Source organism: Denticeps clupeoides, chromosome 20 (genome assembly GCF_900700375.1).
Source record: "Denticeps clupeoides chromosome 20, fDenClu1.1, whole genome shotgun sequence".
In the NCBI taxonomy this organism is placed as follows: domain Eukaryota; kingdom Metazoa; phylum Chordata; class Actinopteri; order Clupeiformes; family Denticipitidae; genus Denticeps; species Denticeps clupeoides.
The window spans coordinates 6,803,204-6,820,268 of NC_041726.1; the positions used below are offsets into that span (position 1 = coordinate 6,803,204).

Consider the following 17,065-nt stretch of genomic DNA (forward strand, 5'->3'; position numbering starts at 1 on the left):
CCGTGAAGGAGGATCTCCTCACCGTGTGCATTTTTCTGCCTTTTTCTGTGAAGGCAGCATGAAACAAAATAAACCTTTTGAACTTTTTACTGTTCTATCTTTACTGTTATGATGCGAAATCTGCAATTGCAAAATGTTACCAGGTGTCCTCTTCCTATTGTCCACCTCTGGGTTCCTCTTCTTGTTTCCTGTCAGACAAGAGGCTTATTGCAACGGGCTTCACTTTATGGACGAAATTAATGTATCATATTTCATGGATGACGGACTGGTGGGAGCCCCACCTAGATGAAAAAACACAGCTGTGGCCACAGCCACCACGCTGGTCAGCAGCACTGCACAGGTGACGGCGTACAGCAGGACTGTGTTGCCTCGCCACTTGTCGTCTGCAGAGGAGAAATAATGTGAGGAAACTCTTTACATTACTGTCATGGCATGTTGAGATTTGAATTATTTCACCTTTACACAATTACAGAGTTGGAAAAAAAAAAAGAAGAAAATGTCGTGCAGAACAGAAAAATGACCTTAAACACAACTCAGAGTCTACAAGAGGCTCAAGGCCCTCACGGTCTCCTGACCTAAATATAGAGTTGAAAGGAGTAGGGCGGCAGGAGTAAGAAGCCTTTTACAGGGACGAATGGGCAAAAGCCCCCCAAGTAAGAGGTTATGAGGGGGTGCACAGTGAAGGAAATAGGATTGCAACCATGGAATGTGAAAAGTACACATACACACGCATTCTTAAAAAAAAACTGCACTTCTTTTTTTGTACACCTTCTTTATACACCTCTTGATTTTTTAAAGGGATAAAAAGTGACTTGAAAATTATGAATAAGCAGATACAGTGAGAGCAGTCAGTTTAGAATAAGTTCAAATTCATTTAACAACATTTTGTGTGTTTTTTTTTCTCTTTGTTCTCCACAGCACCTTCAACTTCATCTTGAAGTTTTTAGTGATGGTCCCACCTTTGTCTGCATTCACTGTTCTGTTGATGTTCCCTCCTTCATATTCCACTACACATGTGGCCGTGGACCAGGTTCCCCACTCTGGGTCGTGACTGACGATCAGGTTCTGGGTCAGGTCCAACCCGTTGTTGTTGAGAGCTTCTGTCCAGCCGCTGTGCTCTTGATCATCTAGAATCCAGAAGACCTTATTTGGGACTGGACCCGTCACCAGGCAGACGAGGGTGGCAGTGGGCTGGTCACTTCCCACAGGGGACAGAATTTGAACTCGAGGGGAACCATCATCTATAACAAATTCCAAACTCACCATCATACAGTACATACAGTATAGTATGGTATGTACATTGAGCCCAAATGTAAACTAGCAATTAAATAAAATTATTTTAAATACAACCATATTTTTGTATGTTCATGTCAACAGATTTACAGATTTATTTGCTTGAACAGATTGTTTAAATCTAGTAAAAGACAGAGAGTAGTGAAGAAAATATGAAGAGATAATGGTGCAGATATTTATTCAAAGTGTTCATTTCGTATTTCATGGAATCCTCTTTTCATGTAGGATTTTTTTTTTCATTTTACCTGTGACAATGACCCTGGTCCCAGTGCCGAAGTAGTTGATGGTGGCCTGTGAAACCGCACAGTAGTACATCCCAGAATCGCCGGCTCCCGCACTGAAGATGATCATTTCACAGATGTATTTATTTTCCGGATCGGTAGTGGTGATGGCGGGAAACACGTCCATTTTCCCACTCTTAATTTTCAGCCAAGAGACTGAATAGCATTTTGAAATAATTATTTCCTGTATGTTGCAGGTAATACTGATGGGGTCACCAGTCTTGACCCTCAGGGTTTCAGGCAGCTGAGACAGGAGGGTTGAATAAACCACTGAAGGAGAGGAAAGAACAAATTGAAATAATTTTTCACATTATTGCATTGTTTAAACGGACAACACGTCCAACTTGCGCAATTTGCAACACAGAGTGAAGTAAAAATACATTAAATAAAAAAACTGTGTATAGTTATAGTGGAAAGACAATTTAATTTGTTTATAATAAAAAAAAATATCACCTGTTAAAGTAGAGAGGACGTAGAGAACCTTCAGCCCAGCTGCCATTTCACTGTTCCTCTCTGCTCCCACAGCAAGAACTGAAAATCTGACGGCCACAAACAAACGACCAAGCAACAGGAAACACAGACATTTCTTGACAGCTTTCATTTCAGCTCATTCATTTCAGCTTCATACCATTTATTAAATATGACCCAAATTCAGAAAAACATACCCTCTGAGCCATTAAAATACAATATTTTGCATTTCTCAATGACTTGTATTTAAAAAGATGAACTGTCAATGTTCAAATGCCCCAAAGTAATTTTGAAATAAAGTTGAATGTGTAAATATATTGTTTTTACAACATATTCCTCATCAGTTATACTTTATCTCCAAATATAGAATCTGTAGGTGCTAAATAATAATCAAGTTGTAATATTGTAATATTACAATCTTAAGAGCATTTTGATTACTAAATTATACTAAATTATAACCAGCAAAAATCCATCAGTAAATTAGAAAATAAAATGTAAAAAAAACAACAAAAAAACGAAGACTATGTTTATTTTATGTAGGGGTAATTAACTGTAAAAAAATATCCAACAGAAAATAAATCAAATATACATATATACAAAATATATGAAATATACAATGTAAAATTGAACAACTTGAAATGGAATTGAACTGCTATATCAGCACGAAATAACATGAAATGTTTTAATATATGAGCAAAGTGTTGAAATTATTACAAAATGTTTAAAACCTAAATATAATTATATTTGCAAAGCAGATATAATTTGCAGTGTTTTTATTACCTTGATATGAAAACATGAACAATTCTGCTATTTCTTTTTGGCTAATTGAGTTTCTGTTATCTGCTGGTTAACATCATGGACATTTTTTCCTGTTGCGTGTAAAATGTTCATGTTCATGAAAGGATGAGGCGTTTGGCGCCAATATGAGATGAAATTTGCTGCAGCCAGCGTCTGCTTTTGATCCTCTGCTCTCTGCCTGCCTTGATGTACCCATGCGGGGCCCGGCCTCGTCCCCGGGGCCTCGGTGTCGGGAGGCAGTGTGTGGCTTTCATCCTCCCGTGATGGGCTGCGCGACGAACGAGAGGCGGTTGGTGACATTTCACCAGCAGGAAACTGGCAGAACACCACTCAGACGTGGCCTTCTCAGGGCCTGCAAATAAGAAAGCACGGGATCCCTGTCTCGGCCACAAGAACTCCGCCATTGTGTGTGGATTATTAATATGAATTAAAAAAAAAAAACCCCGATAAGAAGTGCATTTGAGTCAAACCTGCAGCAGAGAGCTGCCGGGTTCCATGTGCAGGGCAGTTTGGAGGTCGGTGGTTAATCTCCAAATCTTCTTTTCTCTCATTAGGGATCTGACCCGCCTTTCCACTGCGAATTACCTACATAGCAGGCTGGACCTGGGAAGGAGAGACCGGAGCGGCATGCAGGTCCAGACAGAGGCAGGGTATGGGTGTCTGCTGCCGGACGGGCTGAATCCGGCCTTCTGCGGCAGCGAGGGAAGCCTGAACTTCGGCTAGAAGCTCCGGGCCGGCTTCCTAAAGCGGCATGACGTGTCCTGTGCAAACCTACTGTGGACGAGGAAGGCCGAGGACTCAGGGACCTCCAAGGGCCGTCCAGGTGGGTCTCTTTACCAAATACACGCAAATAAGCGCACAGTCACGGCCACAAATAGACCCATTGACCTGCTGGGTGCACATGCCAAAGCAGCTCAGGCTCCACAGGCTTCCTCATGCTGCAGACCATAGGCCGATGAGAAGAACCTTCACCCAGAGCTTCTGCGTGTGTCGAATCGTTTGATTTGCTCGGCGTGTGTCTGGTGACGTTTGCTCGTTCTTGACATGGACGTACAACGCGCGGCAGTTCCGGCCGCAGCCACCGGGCGGCGCTGTCGAGTCTCCGGGGGAGCAGCGCAGGAGTAGAAGTGCGGTGCGTGTGTAAATGTTTGTGAGTCCGCGTGGTGTGAAGAGAGCGGTGTAGGTGTGGGTCTCTGGGTTCTCGGATTAAACGCCGCGACCGCGTGGGAGTTTAAATCTCGAGGTAAGCGGCACGATATTTGCGGGTCTTTGTAAACGTGCAGCGTGTTGAAAAGTCCACCGGGGCGACCGCGAGTGTCCCGGTCCGAGTTTTCCTCCTGCGCGCTGTGTTCAGCTGGAAAACAAAAGCTGGAATTTTTGGGAGAAGCACGTGCCCGTCTGAAGTCCGTGCAGGAATGTTCGGGAAGAGGAATTTGGTTTCAGTGTTATGCAAGTGGTTTGTTTTGCATTTTTGGCTGAGAAAATAAAAGTTGCACGAGTTGCATACGGGCTGGGTTTGACGTAGGACCCAGAACAGGTTCTGGCTCGATGTGTAGGACCCAGGGAACAGGGGCTGTGTCAGATCGTCGTTCAGACCTGGAACAGGGGCTGGTTCGGAGTGCAGGACCGGGAACGGGGACCAGGTTAGTTTGTAGTTTGGACCAGGAAGGGGGGGCTGGATCGGAGTATCGGACTAGGAATGGGAGGGGGCTGGATCGGAGTATAGGAACGGGAATGGGGGCCAGGTCAGATTGTAGTTTGGACCAGGAAGGGAGGGCTGGATCGGAGTATCGGACTAGGAATGGGGGGGGGCTGGATCGGAGTATAGGAACGGGAATGGGGGCCAGGTCAGTTTGTAGTTTGGACCAAGAAGGGGGGGCTGGATCGGAGTATAGGACCAGGAAGGAGTATAGGACCAGGAATGGGGGGGCTGGATTGGAGTATAGGACCGGGAATGGGGGCCAGGTCAGATTGTAGCTTGGACCAGGAAGGGAGGGCTGGATTGTGTTATAGGAGCGGGGGGGGGCTGGATCAGAGTATAGGACCGGGAATGGGGGCCAGGTCAGATTGTAGTTTGAATCAGGGGTTAGGGTTATGGTTATTGGACCAGGAACAGGGGCTGGGATGGACAGTATGACCCGGACAGGGGGGTGTGTTTTGCGACTTTAAGGTTGAAACCCGGTTGACCTTATGGAGTGTATATGGGATGAATTGGACCGTAGCACCTAAAACCCAGGTAGAGTTGAGTATTGTAACCCAGGTAGAGTTGAGTATTGTTACAGGTGTGTTTTGTGTTAATGTGTCATGATGTTTTATATGTTAATATGAAATTGTGTTGGTTGAGGTTGCTTGTATTAATGTGATGTGACGTTGTTGTTTTGTGTCGATTCTTTTTTTTTTTTTTTTTCTCCCCCAAAGGTCAGCTCCACATTATCACTTCTTTCTCACAGGTTTTCATAGAGCTAATGAGATTCCTCACCCGCGTGGGGACAGTGGGGGAGTGCCTGTACTGTTACACTCAGGAGTTTATCTTCAGACAGCAGACATCAAGGCAGGCATGCACTCAAAACCGCCGAATGAAAGTTTGAAAATGCTGAGTTCACAGTGGTGCAACTGTCCCCTGTCTTGGTTTCCACGTTTTACATCTAATTCTGGTCCTGATCCTCTGATTCAGCTTCTGAGGTCTCGGCATGCTGATCAGGGTCGCAGGGGTCAGACTGATGACCATGTGGTTTATTAATTGTTGGCAAAACATAAGCATTGAAATGGTTTTCCATTTTATATATATATATATCTCATAGATGGTGCTCAGTTCCCCGTTGTTCATAATTAGCTCTGGACTCATTAGTCAGTGCTGATAATTGGGCCGGGTGGCTGGTGGTGCTCTGTTTTCTCCACAAATAATAAGGAGGCGTGATCAGGCAATCCTGGGACCTGCTGGTTCCGCTGTTGCCATGACAACTCTGCACGTAGACAAGGAGGCGGTTCGTCACCATAGCGACTTCCAGAGACTCCCTGTCAGCTGTCAGGTGCAGAAGGGGGATCAGCGTGCTGGCGGAATGATGCTCGGTGACCAGGACGTCCAGAAGCCCTTCGACTGTGTTGCTCTGTGAGGTGCGGATTCGTCGGATTGTTTCGGAATCAGGAGCGCATATCACTAACATTGTGTGACTCTTCTGTTTACACTGTTGTGATTTATTTTGAGGTTGTAGTATTAGTAATAGTAATAGTAATACTAGAATTGGTGGTGTGAGCTCTGCATATTAGTTGTTCAGAGATGTACAGAAATCTACAGAGTTTAGCTGATCGGCATGGTGGTTGTTGAAATACGGACAAATCCATGAGCCGAGTGTCCTCCTGCTCCTCTTGAGTCTTTGATGTTGTGAAGAGCCGCATGCTCTGCAGTGGCTGTTAGTTCAGGTTCATGAACTGATGTGGAGAGTCACGCTCTTCTTATCCTTGGTCTCGATGTTTGTTCTGTTCCCTCATTAAGTTGCTCCACTGTTCAAGATACCTTGTGTGTTTGCTCCTCCTCTTGTTTTGAACGCTTAGCGGCGGCTCATTGATTTATTCAGTGGTCATTTTAGTTTCTTTTGCACGCACGCACACACACATGCAGAGAGAGAGAGAGAGGGAGAAACAATCATGTGATGCTGCTGACTGTCATGTGCAAATCCTGCCACTTTTTTTTTTTTTTCGTGCTGTGGTCAAATACAACAGGATGTTCTTCCATCAGTCACCACATCTGAACAAATTTTTGCTCTTTATTTAAAACTGCTTTAATCTCATTAGATACTCTGTAACATACTGCTGAACACTTGGTTAAGAGCAAATTCGAAAATGCGCTCTGTTGGTTGAACTGGAATTTAACGCATGTTGCCAAAATTTCAAACTTGAGTAATAGAATTTCCACTCAAACTGATTATGCAGCGTGGGTGCTGGTTCTTGGTCATGTGTGCGTTAACTCTCAGAGCCAGAAAAAAAAAAAAAAAAAAAAAAAGGTGTGAAATGAATTCGTCTAAGAGTTCATGGGACGATTGTGTCAGAAAATAGCGGCTATGGCATTTCCAGTAATTTGCCAAGATGCTGCGTCTTTTAAGATCATAAGCTTTCCCGCGTTACTTCGGGGTTGTAACAGTGCATGTTCTGATGTTTAATGTAACTAAGTAATAAAAATTTCTTGCTAAAAAATATTTGAACATTCCTTAATGTTGCATAAAAAAGAAAATATTACTAGATTGTCTGAGCTAGAACTGAGTTGGGGGGACTAACAGAAATAAAACACTTTAATGTTAACATTTTTTTTATTATTAGCCATAGGTGCTAATGATTATGATAAAAATGGCAACAATAATATTGATGCTGAATATCGAAAACAATATTAGTAGATTGTTTGAGCTAGAACTGAGTTGAAAGTTTGTCCTCCCACTGTATAATTGGGAGGACTAACAGAAATAAAATACTTTAATATTAATATTTTATTATTAGCCATAACCCTAATGATAACATAATGGTAACAATAACAGACAGCTAAAATTGTTAATGTTAATAAGCTAATGTGCAACAGCTAATGCTAACAACTAACATGCAAATAGCTAGACGGCTAACGATAATTCCTACATCGGCCCGGTTAACATTTTAATACTTGTTTTTTGTTACCTTCACCAACAGCGGGCTTGTTTGTAGCAATGCTGCGTGAAGATTAGCATGGCAAAATGAATATCGAAATTGACAGAAATGTAATATTTTATTTTCTGTCAGCCCTAATCTCCGCTGTCTCCAGTGTTGTTTCATGCTCTCCACACCTGTATGTTAATTCTTATTTGTTTTTATTTTTTTTTTTCATATTATCTCCACATCTTTTACCATGTTTCTGTACTATAAACGTTTCTCCACGTATGAATGTTACTTCTTGTTCTGAATGTCTATTCATGTGTCTGTTGGTACTGGGCAATATGACTAAAATCCTATAGCACAATATAAGTCATCTTTAAAATGATATGTATTGTGATCTTTTGTGAATAATGCACTCATTCTACCCCAAAATAGACCGTATTTGGCCTTATGCACAATATGGGGATATACTATTTCAAGAAAAAGTGTAGAGCGTATTATCGACATACCGGGTATTTGGTCAAGAATGGGGAAAAAATGGGTTCCACCCAAGACTAGCATGAGTTGCGTGTTGAAACGCTGCTTCTGCCTGTGGGTAAAATGTGCAGAGTCAGGCTGCTGGGTGCTGAGTAGTGAGGTATATGGCATTTCATGGCATGATCGAAACCTACATTCTAGGTTTGATTAGGTTTGTTAACTGTGTACAGTGGGTCGGGGTCACAGGTCATTGTTATGGTGGATGCATGCAATCCGCTGTCTGTCGTGTGGATGAGAGCATGAAACGTTGCATGTTTTGTCATGCCACTCATCAGCTACTTCCTGTTTGGAATTCTGTAATCACAAGAGGTGCGCTTCCACCCCGCTTCCCCTTCTGTTCTTGCTCAAGTGCAGCGGGCGGGGCTAACCATTTCTCACCCTTTCTGACAGATGCCATGACTGTGGCCCGTAGTGAACAGAGGACGTGCCATCGCCACGGGCATCTCAACTCTGGCACAGAGTCCTCGAAATCACTCTGTAAGCGGCGCTAGTACCCCGCCCGTCTGCTTTCACGATACGCTGCCGCCTCCCTACACGATGACCCGTCGGGTGTCTCTCTGGACCACCATGGTCCTGCTGCAGCTGGTGGGACCTGCCGACATGAACGACACCCCCAGGGTTTCCTTTACACTGGGTGAGTTTCTAGTTTTCTCTCTCTTACACTATTAGTACAAATCTTTCTGACTGTTCTGTACATTGTAGGACAACTGAACACTCAAAACTTTTGTTTTGTTATGTAGGCAACCATTTTCAGCTCTTCAAAGCAGCAAACATTCTCATGTTGAGCTTGGGTTTTTGCTTTTCCTTCACTCATGTTAATGATGGTATCATTAAGATGCTTATGATGATTACAATAGCGTGTAGAACATCTATGAAGGTAAAGAGAGGCGGCTCTCAGCAACCCAATCTTTTAACTGCTAGTGTACGTACATCTTACATTTCTGTTTCTAATTTTTTTTTTCTGGTTCTTTGTGCTGTCAGTGACCGTGGTTGGTGTTTTTAGTTATGGGCCTGGCCTCCATCAGGTCTTCTCTGTGGTGCTGATTAGTGTGAAAGATTAGCTGTTTTAAACCTGATCACAGGGGGTGGAATTAGCGGCGGCCCCGGGACGCGGCTGTCGCGTGAAATCCACCGTTTCGAGCGCCCCATTTTCAGACGTTGGTTCTGAGGCGGCTCGGGCCGCTCCTGGTTCGGTGGGATTAGGCTGGGCTGTGCTGATCCGGGGATCAGAGGTCCACAGAGCGGCTCAGTGTTCCACTCAGGGCTGGGTCCCGAGGGGCCGACCTTCTGCCTGGTTCAGATCGGGGTCAGTAGGACAGAGATGTTGATGTTGGGTCCGACCTATGTTCTAATGAGACATATATCATTAACTCAGCACTGAAGCACTTTTCTTCCACTTTAACTTCAGTTTCGAGTTTGGTTGGATGTTTTGAGATGTCGTCATTAAAGTAATATCAGAACTCCAAGCTTCTGGGACTCGTTCCCCTTTCGTTCTAAATGCCACTTCTCATCAGAACGCAGCAATAAAGGAAAAATAAGGGTCAAAACAGAAAGCTTGAGAACATAGTAGTGCATCTAGACAAAAATATTCAGAAAAAGGTCAACCAAGTCTAGGGTGTATAAATGAAGTTGGACATTTCTGTATTAGATTGATTTTTTTGATTGATCATAGGTAATATTCTATTAACTTAACATACTGAGCAATTAGCCACAATCATAAACACAAACAATATTTCATTCAATTAATTTTTCTATTTTTGAAACAGCCCTGTCAGCAGGACTTGCTTCTGATCTTCTCAGCCTGTGGGTCTCCAGCTATGTCCCGTCATGCATTTCTGTCTTTTCTTTCTCTCTCTCACTTCCTTTTTGTGCTGATTGGGCCCCCGGGTGTTGCTGAATGGCCTTGGTCTGTTGTGGTTAGATGGCAGGCTGTGGGACTGTGGGCTGCCGGCCTTTAGCCGCCGCTGTCACTTCCTGTCAGACTTCGGTCACTGTTTGGATGACTAGTTGTTTGATCAGTGCTCATATGACACTGACTCTCCTGACCTCTCCTATTATATTATTATTACTGTAGTACAGTAATAATACAGTGCCCCTGTTACTTGTGCCGAAGTTGTTATTACAACAATCTCTCTCTCTCTCTTTCTCTCTCTCTCTCTCTATATATATATAATATTCTATATTAAAGGTTGAAGTCCCTGCATTGCTAAGTGTTTCATGACAGTTGTGTCATGGTTCTCTGTCCCATAGGAAGCCCCAGCAGAGCGCTAACCCGCTTCACCAGTGCACAGGATGGCAACACCACCACCTTGTTGCTGAGCGACGACGGGGACACGCTGTTCGTCGGGGCCAGAGATGCTATTCTGTCACTGGACGTCCGACAGGCCAGCAGCATGGTGCTGAAGGGGCGGGTCAGTGAGTCAAAATCACACAATTTGCTGTTATTTGTTTTCACCCCTCACAAAATGCAATGTTTTCAAAATTCGAATAGTGTTATTCATTCCGTTCAATAGTGTTTTCGACAAAAATAAAATTCTTTGCTCTCATGATAACCAAAGAATTCTATGTAGGTTTATTTTTATCCGGACTAGCCCTCATTATTTCAGAACGGTAGGCGAAGCAGGTGTGTTCTTCTATTTCTCTTATAGAGGATATATGGGGGATGTCTTTGTTATGTCGTGTGCACTGTAAATCTCGGAATGTGCCTTTTTAATTAAATTTACATACTTTCTGTTCAGTTTGACACAATTTGAAGGACAGATATACAGTATAGATTGTTATATAGATTGATTTAATCACAGTAACACAACAAATGTTAATAATGGTTGTTTATAGATCTATCTTTGCTTCCGTCTGACAGCTGGACTGGTCCCCATCAGAGAAGGATCTGGACGACTGCACCATGAAGGGGAAGAGGAAGGTGAGCAATTGACGCTGTGATTTTATCTGCCGTGACCTTCCTGTCTGTTCTCTCTGTAACTCTCATGTTTCTTTGCCCCTCCCATTGTAGACAGACTGTTCGAACTTCGTGAGGGTCCTGCAGGTCCTGAACTCCACCCACATGTACGCCTGCGGGACGTTTGCCTTCAGTCCGCGCTGCACCTATATTGTAAGGCCACACCCAACCATTCCTCCCTTCATCTCTTGCTTCTTTGGATGTTTCCAACATTCATCCGCTTATAGTTTTTCATTCTTTTCTAATCAGTGAATTACACACATTCTTTGTTATCATTGTTCTAATATTTATAGAACCTGCAATTGATCCCATGACAATTCTATCAGTTCTGTTATGTTGATGGAATGGTGCAAGTTACATTTTGTTTTATGTTTAAAAACATAGAATTGTAATATTTGATTATGTTTGCAATATTTGCATATTGGTTCCACTTGCAATATTGAGGTCTATAGCAGTCGCAAAAGCATTTCACTGCATATCACACCGTGTATGACAGTGTATGTGACAAATAAAATTAGAATTTTCTGTAAACGTTTCTATAAATGCAAATCTCCACATTGCACAGAGCACCATCTTCACGTGCCGTTTCTCTGCAGAACTCTGAGACGTTCTCCTTGATGACAGACCCCAGCGGGAAACAGGAAGAGGGCAGGGGGCGGTGCCCCTACGACCCCTATCAGAGGAACACCGCCATTGTAGTGGGTGAGAGAACTTTTCTAATCCCCTTTTAAGATCGAGTCCATATGTCTTTATCCAGGATTGTGTGACCTCTTCAGTTAAAGTTAAAGTTTTTTTACCTTTGTGTGTTTTACAGATGGCGAGCTGTACACGGCAACTGTAGCTGATTACCACGGCAACTGGCCAGTGATTTCACGGCACTTGAGCGAAGGCAGCCGCGTTGATCTGAAGCTGGACGACATGTTGGGCTGGGTGGAGGGTGGGTGGAGCTGCACCATACTGATCCCCCTTAATTCTGTTTTTTCTTTTTTATTATTATTGATCATTTTCATGTGCTTCTCCATTCAGACCCCACCTTCATCAGCTCCACCTACGTCCCCAGTGAGGAGAAGGTGTACTTCTTCTTCAGCGAGGTTGGCAGGGAGTACGACTTCATCGACAAACTCACCGTGTCACGTGTCGCTCAAGTCTGTACGGTAGGCCGCCTATCGTGCCGTTTGTCTGCTCAATTTCTTCTCGTCTGAGTTTCGATGTCTCCAATTTCATGTGGTGTACGTTTTTCTGTGTGTGTGTGTTTGTGCAGAGTGACATCGGTGGGCAGCGCACGCTGCAGAAACGCTGGACGACCTTCGCCAAAGCGCAGCTGCTGTGCCATTCTGATGGAGAGCTGCCATACAACGTCATCGAGGACGTCGTTACCCTCCCGCCAGCAGAGGGCGCCTCGGCTGACGACACTCTGTTCTACGGGATCTTCAGCTCGCAGTGGTGAGAGCAGCTTGCTGCCTGTCACCGCCCACCCTGACCTCTTTATGTTACTATCCGTGATGAAATAGTTCATGTGAGATCCAGCTGTTGCTGGTCACGTGACGTTGTGTGTCATGAGGGAGAATGGTTTTAAATGAATGTGTATAATATAACTGGACGCTCTTTATTTTCCAACCTGTAGCAATTAAGAACCTTTCCGAAGTTTGGGGACTGTGTTTATGAATTCTGATATTCATATTCTCATAATTTAAGATTTTTAAGAGTTGTCTGCCATAATCAACATAAAATATTAAAAATCTAAATCATTGTGTAATTAATATAGTGTTTATGAAGTTTTACAAAAAAAAAACCGAATGGACGTTTATTGACTATCCTGATTTGATGTCGTCTGTGCTGGCAGGTCGGTGAACTCGGGCCGATCAGCCGTCTGCGTTTTCCGTCTCGGCGACGTGAAGGCCGTGTTCGCAGGGAACTACAAAGCCCTGAACCGAGACACGCTGCGGTGGAGCAGCCGCATTCAGGAGAAGATCGCCCGGCCTGGAGAGGCGAGTAGCTCCACAGGATCCTGCCTGAAATCGGTCCAACTTTTTAAATGAATGACTGAGTAATGCCTGAGGTCGTAGGTCACAGTGGTTCCGTGACTGTTTGCCGCCCCCCTCCTCCCGACAGTGTGGCCTTCACAGTGCCTCGGACAACGCGCTGCGCTTTGTGAAGGAGAACTTCCTGGCGGAGGAGAACGTCCACCCCGTCGGGCAGAGACTCGCCATGGTGTCTGCTGACCAGCTCTACAGCAACATCGCCGCCCAGAGGGTGACCGCCGCCGACGGGAGGAACTACACCGTCCTCTACCTCCTCACAGGTACCGCGTTACGGACTAGTCCGCCGGGACTGGGACGGTGGGGTTTCTGCTGCCGGCTTTGACTTTTGACTCTCGGCGTGAACGTGGGTCTGCAGACTCTGGACTGCTGCACAAGGTGGTTCTGCTGGACGACGGCCCGCACGTGGTGGAGGAGGTGCGGCTGTTCCCGGAGCCGCAGCCAGTCAAGAGCCTGCTGCTCTCCATCTCCAAGGTAGGAAGCGGCCATGTTTGTGTGTGCGCCACCCCCCCGGGGGAAATCTAAATGGTAAATAATAAAACCGACGTGGGGCCCGAGAGTCAGCTGACCTGAAGTGAAAAGTGTGCCTCAGTGAGCGTGCTGATTTCAGGGCGCTGTGTTTGTGGGCTCGGCGGAGGGCGTGCTCAAAGTTCCTGTGGCGAACTGCTCATTCTACTGGAGCTGTGCCGAGTGCGTTCTGGCGCGGGACCCCTTCTGCGGGTGGGACCCCTCCCTCCATGCATGTGCCGAAATCAGCAGCATTCGGGCCAATGTGTGAGTACACATGCATTTACATTTACATTTACAGCATTTACCAGACGTCCTTATCCAGAGCGACTTACAATCAGTAGTTACAGGGACAGTCCCCCAGGAGACACTTAGGGGTAAATGTCTTGCTCAGGGACACAGTGGTAGTAAGTGGGATTTGAACCTGGGTCTTCTGGTTCATAGACGAGTGTGTTACCCAAGGCTACTACCAGTGAATATATACACTACCAGTCAAATCTTTAGAGCTACTTATTAATTCATGGGTCTTGCATTTTTTACATTCGAGAAGAAAACTGAAGACACAGGACTATAAAATAACACACGTGATGTTATGTAATAAACAAGAAAATAGCAAACAAAGCAAAAAGTTGAAGCACCCTCCAAATCAAGGCGCTTTTGCTGTGATGGCAGCATTTCAACCTCTTGTTTTCTCTCCACCACCTTAATTTGGACAACGGGGACAGTTTCCAACAGTCCTGAAGGTTTATTTTGAGCACTTTCTTATCATTCACTCATGTTAATGAGCATCTCATCATGCAGCCTTTGATGATGACAATAGTGAACAAAGCTGCCATGAAGGTAAAAACAGGAAAAAAAAACAGATTCAAACATATTTCACTTTTCACAACAAATACAAAATATGTTTCTTGCATTGGATTCTTCAACTTTTGTGTGTGTATGTGTATATACATGTTTTTTTAGATTTAAAATTATATATATGTATATGTGTGTGTACTGTAACTATTTTCATAGTTACATGTGGTTTAGCTTGAAAGATGATCAGAAATCTCATTTCATCCAGTAGAATGTGATCAGAAGTCAATCCAGTATTTCAAATCATCACCTGCGGTCAATCCAGAAAGGATTTTCAGATCACTTTGGCCTTTTCTTACCGTCGCGCATCTTTGTGCCTGATGGGTCATCTCTCTTTTCTTTTTTTGGTGGAAGGGGTCAGGATGTGGAAGGTGGAAATGTGAGTAAAGCCTGCATGGCACCCATGAACCCCAGTCCCCGGTCCACCTTCACCCAGCAGCGGCCAGTGAACGGTGAGTAATACGTCTGTTCGTGCGTGTGTTCATGTGTTCATGTGTTCGTGTCGTTGACTCGTAGTCTCTCATGTCCGGTAGTCTCTTGTCTCCCAGGTGAGCTGGTGACTGTGTCACTGAATGAAGTTGTTCGGCTGAGGTGCCCGGAGGCGTCTCGTCTCGCCCGTCGCCATTGGAAACGGCCCAACAGCCGCCTTTCGCCGGACCTGTACCTGCAGCAGGCGGACGGCAGCCTTCAGTTTCTGGCCACGCCCAGCACCTTGGGACCCTACCTGTGTCTCTCGGAGGAGAATGGCTATGAGCAGATCCTGGTCGCCTTCCAGGTGAAACAGAAGAGCAACCCCACCCCAATGCCAGCGGCCACTCCCTCCCACGCGTATGGACAGCCAACCACACATGTGTGGGTGGGGCCCCGAAGGGTGGACATCAAGGAGAATGGTAAAGAAGGGTCAATGCCAACCGTCACTCAGGAAAGCACATCGGAGAACTCTCACAAAACCAGCCGAAAGGTGAACTTCACTTTCCGACCAAATTCCTGGGCGGAGACTGACTCGGTGAACCGAGCAGGCGGAGACACGAACCAGCGGATGGACACGCCCTGCTACCTGAAGGAGCTGGTGGTCGTGTCGGTGCTGCTGGTGCTCTGCGTCAGCGCGCTGCTCACCGCCGCCCTCTACGGCCTGAGGCAGCGCTGCCGCAGTCGGACAGTCCCCCAGTCCTGCTCCCGCCGGGACCCTGAGAGAGGGGCGGCGCCGCAGGAGAGGGAGGCGCTGAGGTCCCAGTCCCCTCACGCCACCTCCAAGCACAACGGACAAGCGCACAACGGTCATGCAGGGAAAGGCACCATTTCCCTGGGCAACGGTGTGGTCAACGGCTCAAACGGGCATCTCCCCAACACTCCCATCTGACCGTAGCACCGCCCACTATCAGACCCTGTATTAGCAACGCCTTCTGTAATAAACCACTACTGCTGGTGTGTGTGTGGCGGTCACTGTTCTAGAGCTATAGTTGGACTGTACAGTACAGATGACCCTTGGGGACAATTTTGAGCCCTCCCAGGATCCAGGACCCAGAGATGTATAGTATTGGCCTGAATATAAGGAAATGTGGTCACCTGACATTTGTTGTCTCAAAAAAAAAAAAAAAAAAGAATACCAGTAGATGGCACCAAATATAATATTTTGTAATAAAAGGTGTTGTCTTATATTTGGGCCAGTACACGGAACGTGCTTCAGGATTGTAATGTTAACGGTACGACGTTACGGTACGTGGCTGATTGGTTCTGTGATTTTTCTATTGTTCCTGAGCCGTGTTCTGCTGATCACCTTATTTATTGTGAATCGCTGTTTAATCTGTGCTGCCAATATCGTGACCTGTAGTCTATTTATGTTTGTTTTTTTTTTTCCTTGGTCATTTTTTGCTGTGGACTCTATGGACCCATGATGGGCAGGAGCTGTTACACTTCCAACCTGTGTCGTGTCTTACTGCATTAAATTATTTCCGCTGGTATGGATGTTTTAATACCTGGTTCTGGTGCTGTGGAAGATTTAGTGGGTTTTTCTTATAATTATGTGAGCCTGATCTGATCTCATGGTTCTAGTTTCATGTAAATTGACCCAAAGAGAAAATCACCTGTTTAATGTGTTCTTGCCAAAAGACCATGTTCTAGTTTTTTTTTTTTGACAGATGGTCCTTTTTGACAGATGGTCCTTCCATTTACAGGCAGTTGTATTAAATTGACACTATTAAGAAAGTTTTTTTTTCTTTATTTTTATACGATGTTCATCTGATTTAAGGTGGAAAGTGGTCTCCTACGTTTTCAGAATAAATAGAAAAAAGTCTGTGAAATAATTGTTTCCCTCAATGATTTCCTTTTTTGTCCGCTAGGTGGCACTTACAGCCCCTTACACTGGATTCTCCATTAGAACTAAATTTAGCTTCCTCTGTTCCCTCCTATTGATGGTGGATGGGGTGGGGACATGGGATGACACGGACTCTGTTGGGTTGCACTTGGCAGTCTATCGTTTAGCGGCACGATGAGGCGTGGCTACCTCCATAGGTCCAGCTTCTCCATGATTGAGGAATTTTTCCCTTTTTATATCCCTAGAACAGCTGTGGGATCTGCTGTGTTAGTTGATGGCTGCACATAAAACCCATAGGATGGGGAATCACCAGGACCAGGGTTTGGCACTTCTGGTGTAATAAGAACTTAAAAGAGTGCAATATTATTTGTTCTAAAAATTGTTTCCAAATTGTTATAACAAG

The 17,065-nt window shown here is 45.0% G+C and overlaps 1 protein-coding gene across 4 annotated transcripts; it reads left to right on the forward strand.

Moving 5' to 3' along the window:
* Window positions 1-3,428: 3,428 nt before the first annotated feature.
* On the forward strand, window positions 3,429-16,648 carry sema4ab (sema domain, immunoglobulin domain (Ig), transmembrane domain (TM) and short cytoplasmic domain, (semaphorin) 4Ab). 4 transcript variants are annotated; one of them, XM_028964140.1, is made up of 16 exons: window positions 3,949-4,083; window positions 5,291-5,954; window positions 8,382-8,625; window positions 10,242-10,402; window positions 10,852-10,911; window positions 11,002-11,100; window positions 11,544-11,649; window positions 11,762-11,884; window positions 11,974-12,101; window positions 12,209-12,390; window positions 12,791-12,935; window positions 13,060-13,249; window positions 13,345-13,460; window positions 13,597-13,760; window positions 14,703-14,800; window positions 14,882-16,648. In XM_028964140.1, the coding sequence occupies exons 3-16, from the start codon at window positions 8,529-8,531 to the stop codon at window positions 15,706-15,708; spliced, it is 2,496 nt and encodes an 831-aa protein (XP_028819973.1). In that variant the 5' UTR covers window positions 3,949-4,083; window positions 5,291-5,954; window positions 8,382-8,528; the 3' UTR covers window positions 15,709-16,648. The 4 variants fall into 4 exon arrangements, with proteins under 4 accessions (XP_028819976.1, XP_028819977.1, XP_028819973.1 ...); XM_028964145.1 differs by having other exon boundaries at window positions 14,897-16,648; XM_028964143.1 differs by lacking the exons at window positions 3,949-4,083; window positions 5,291-5,954 and adding an exon at window positions 3,429-3,663.
* The last annotated feature ends 417 nt before the right edge of the window (window positions 16,649-17,065 follow it).

What these genes read in the sequence shown, in the direction of transcription:
- sema4ab (XM_028964143.1), top strand. Translation starts at nt 8,529, where the DNA reads ATGACCCGTCGGGTGTCTCTCTGGACCACCATGGTCCTGCTGCAGCTG. An exon ending in CCATGAAGGGGAAGAGGAAG is followed by an intron (nt 10,912 to 11,001) that starts GTGAGCAATTGA and finishes CTCCCATTGTAG; the next exon opens with ACAGACTGTTCGAACTTCGT. An exon ending in GTGTCGCTCAAGTCTGTACG is followed by an intron (nt 12,102 to 12,208) that starts GTAGGCCGCCTA and finishes GTGTTTGTGCAG; the next exon opens with AGTGACATCGGTGGGCAGCG.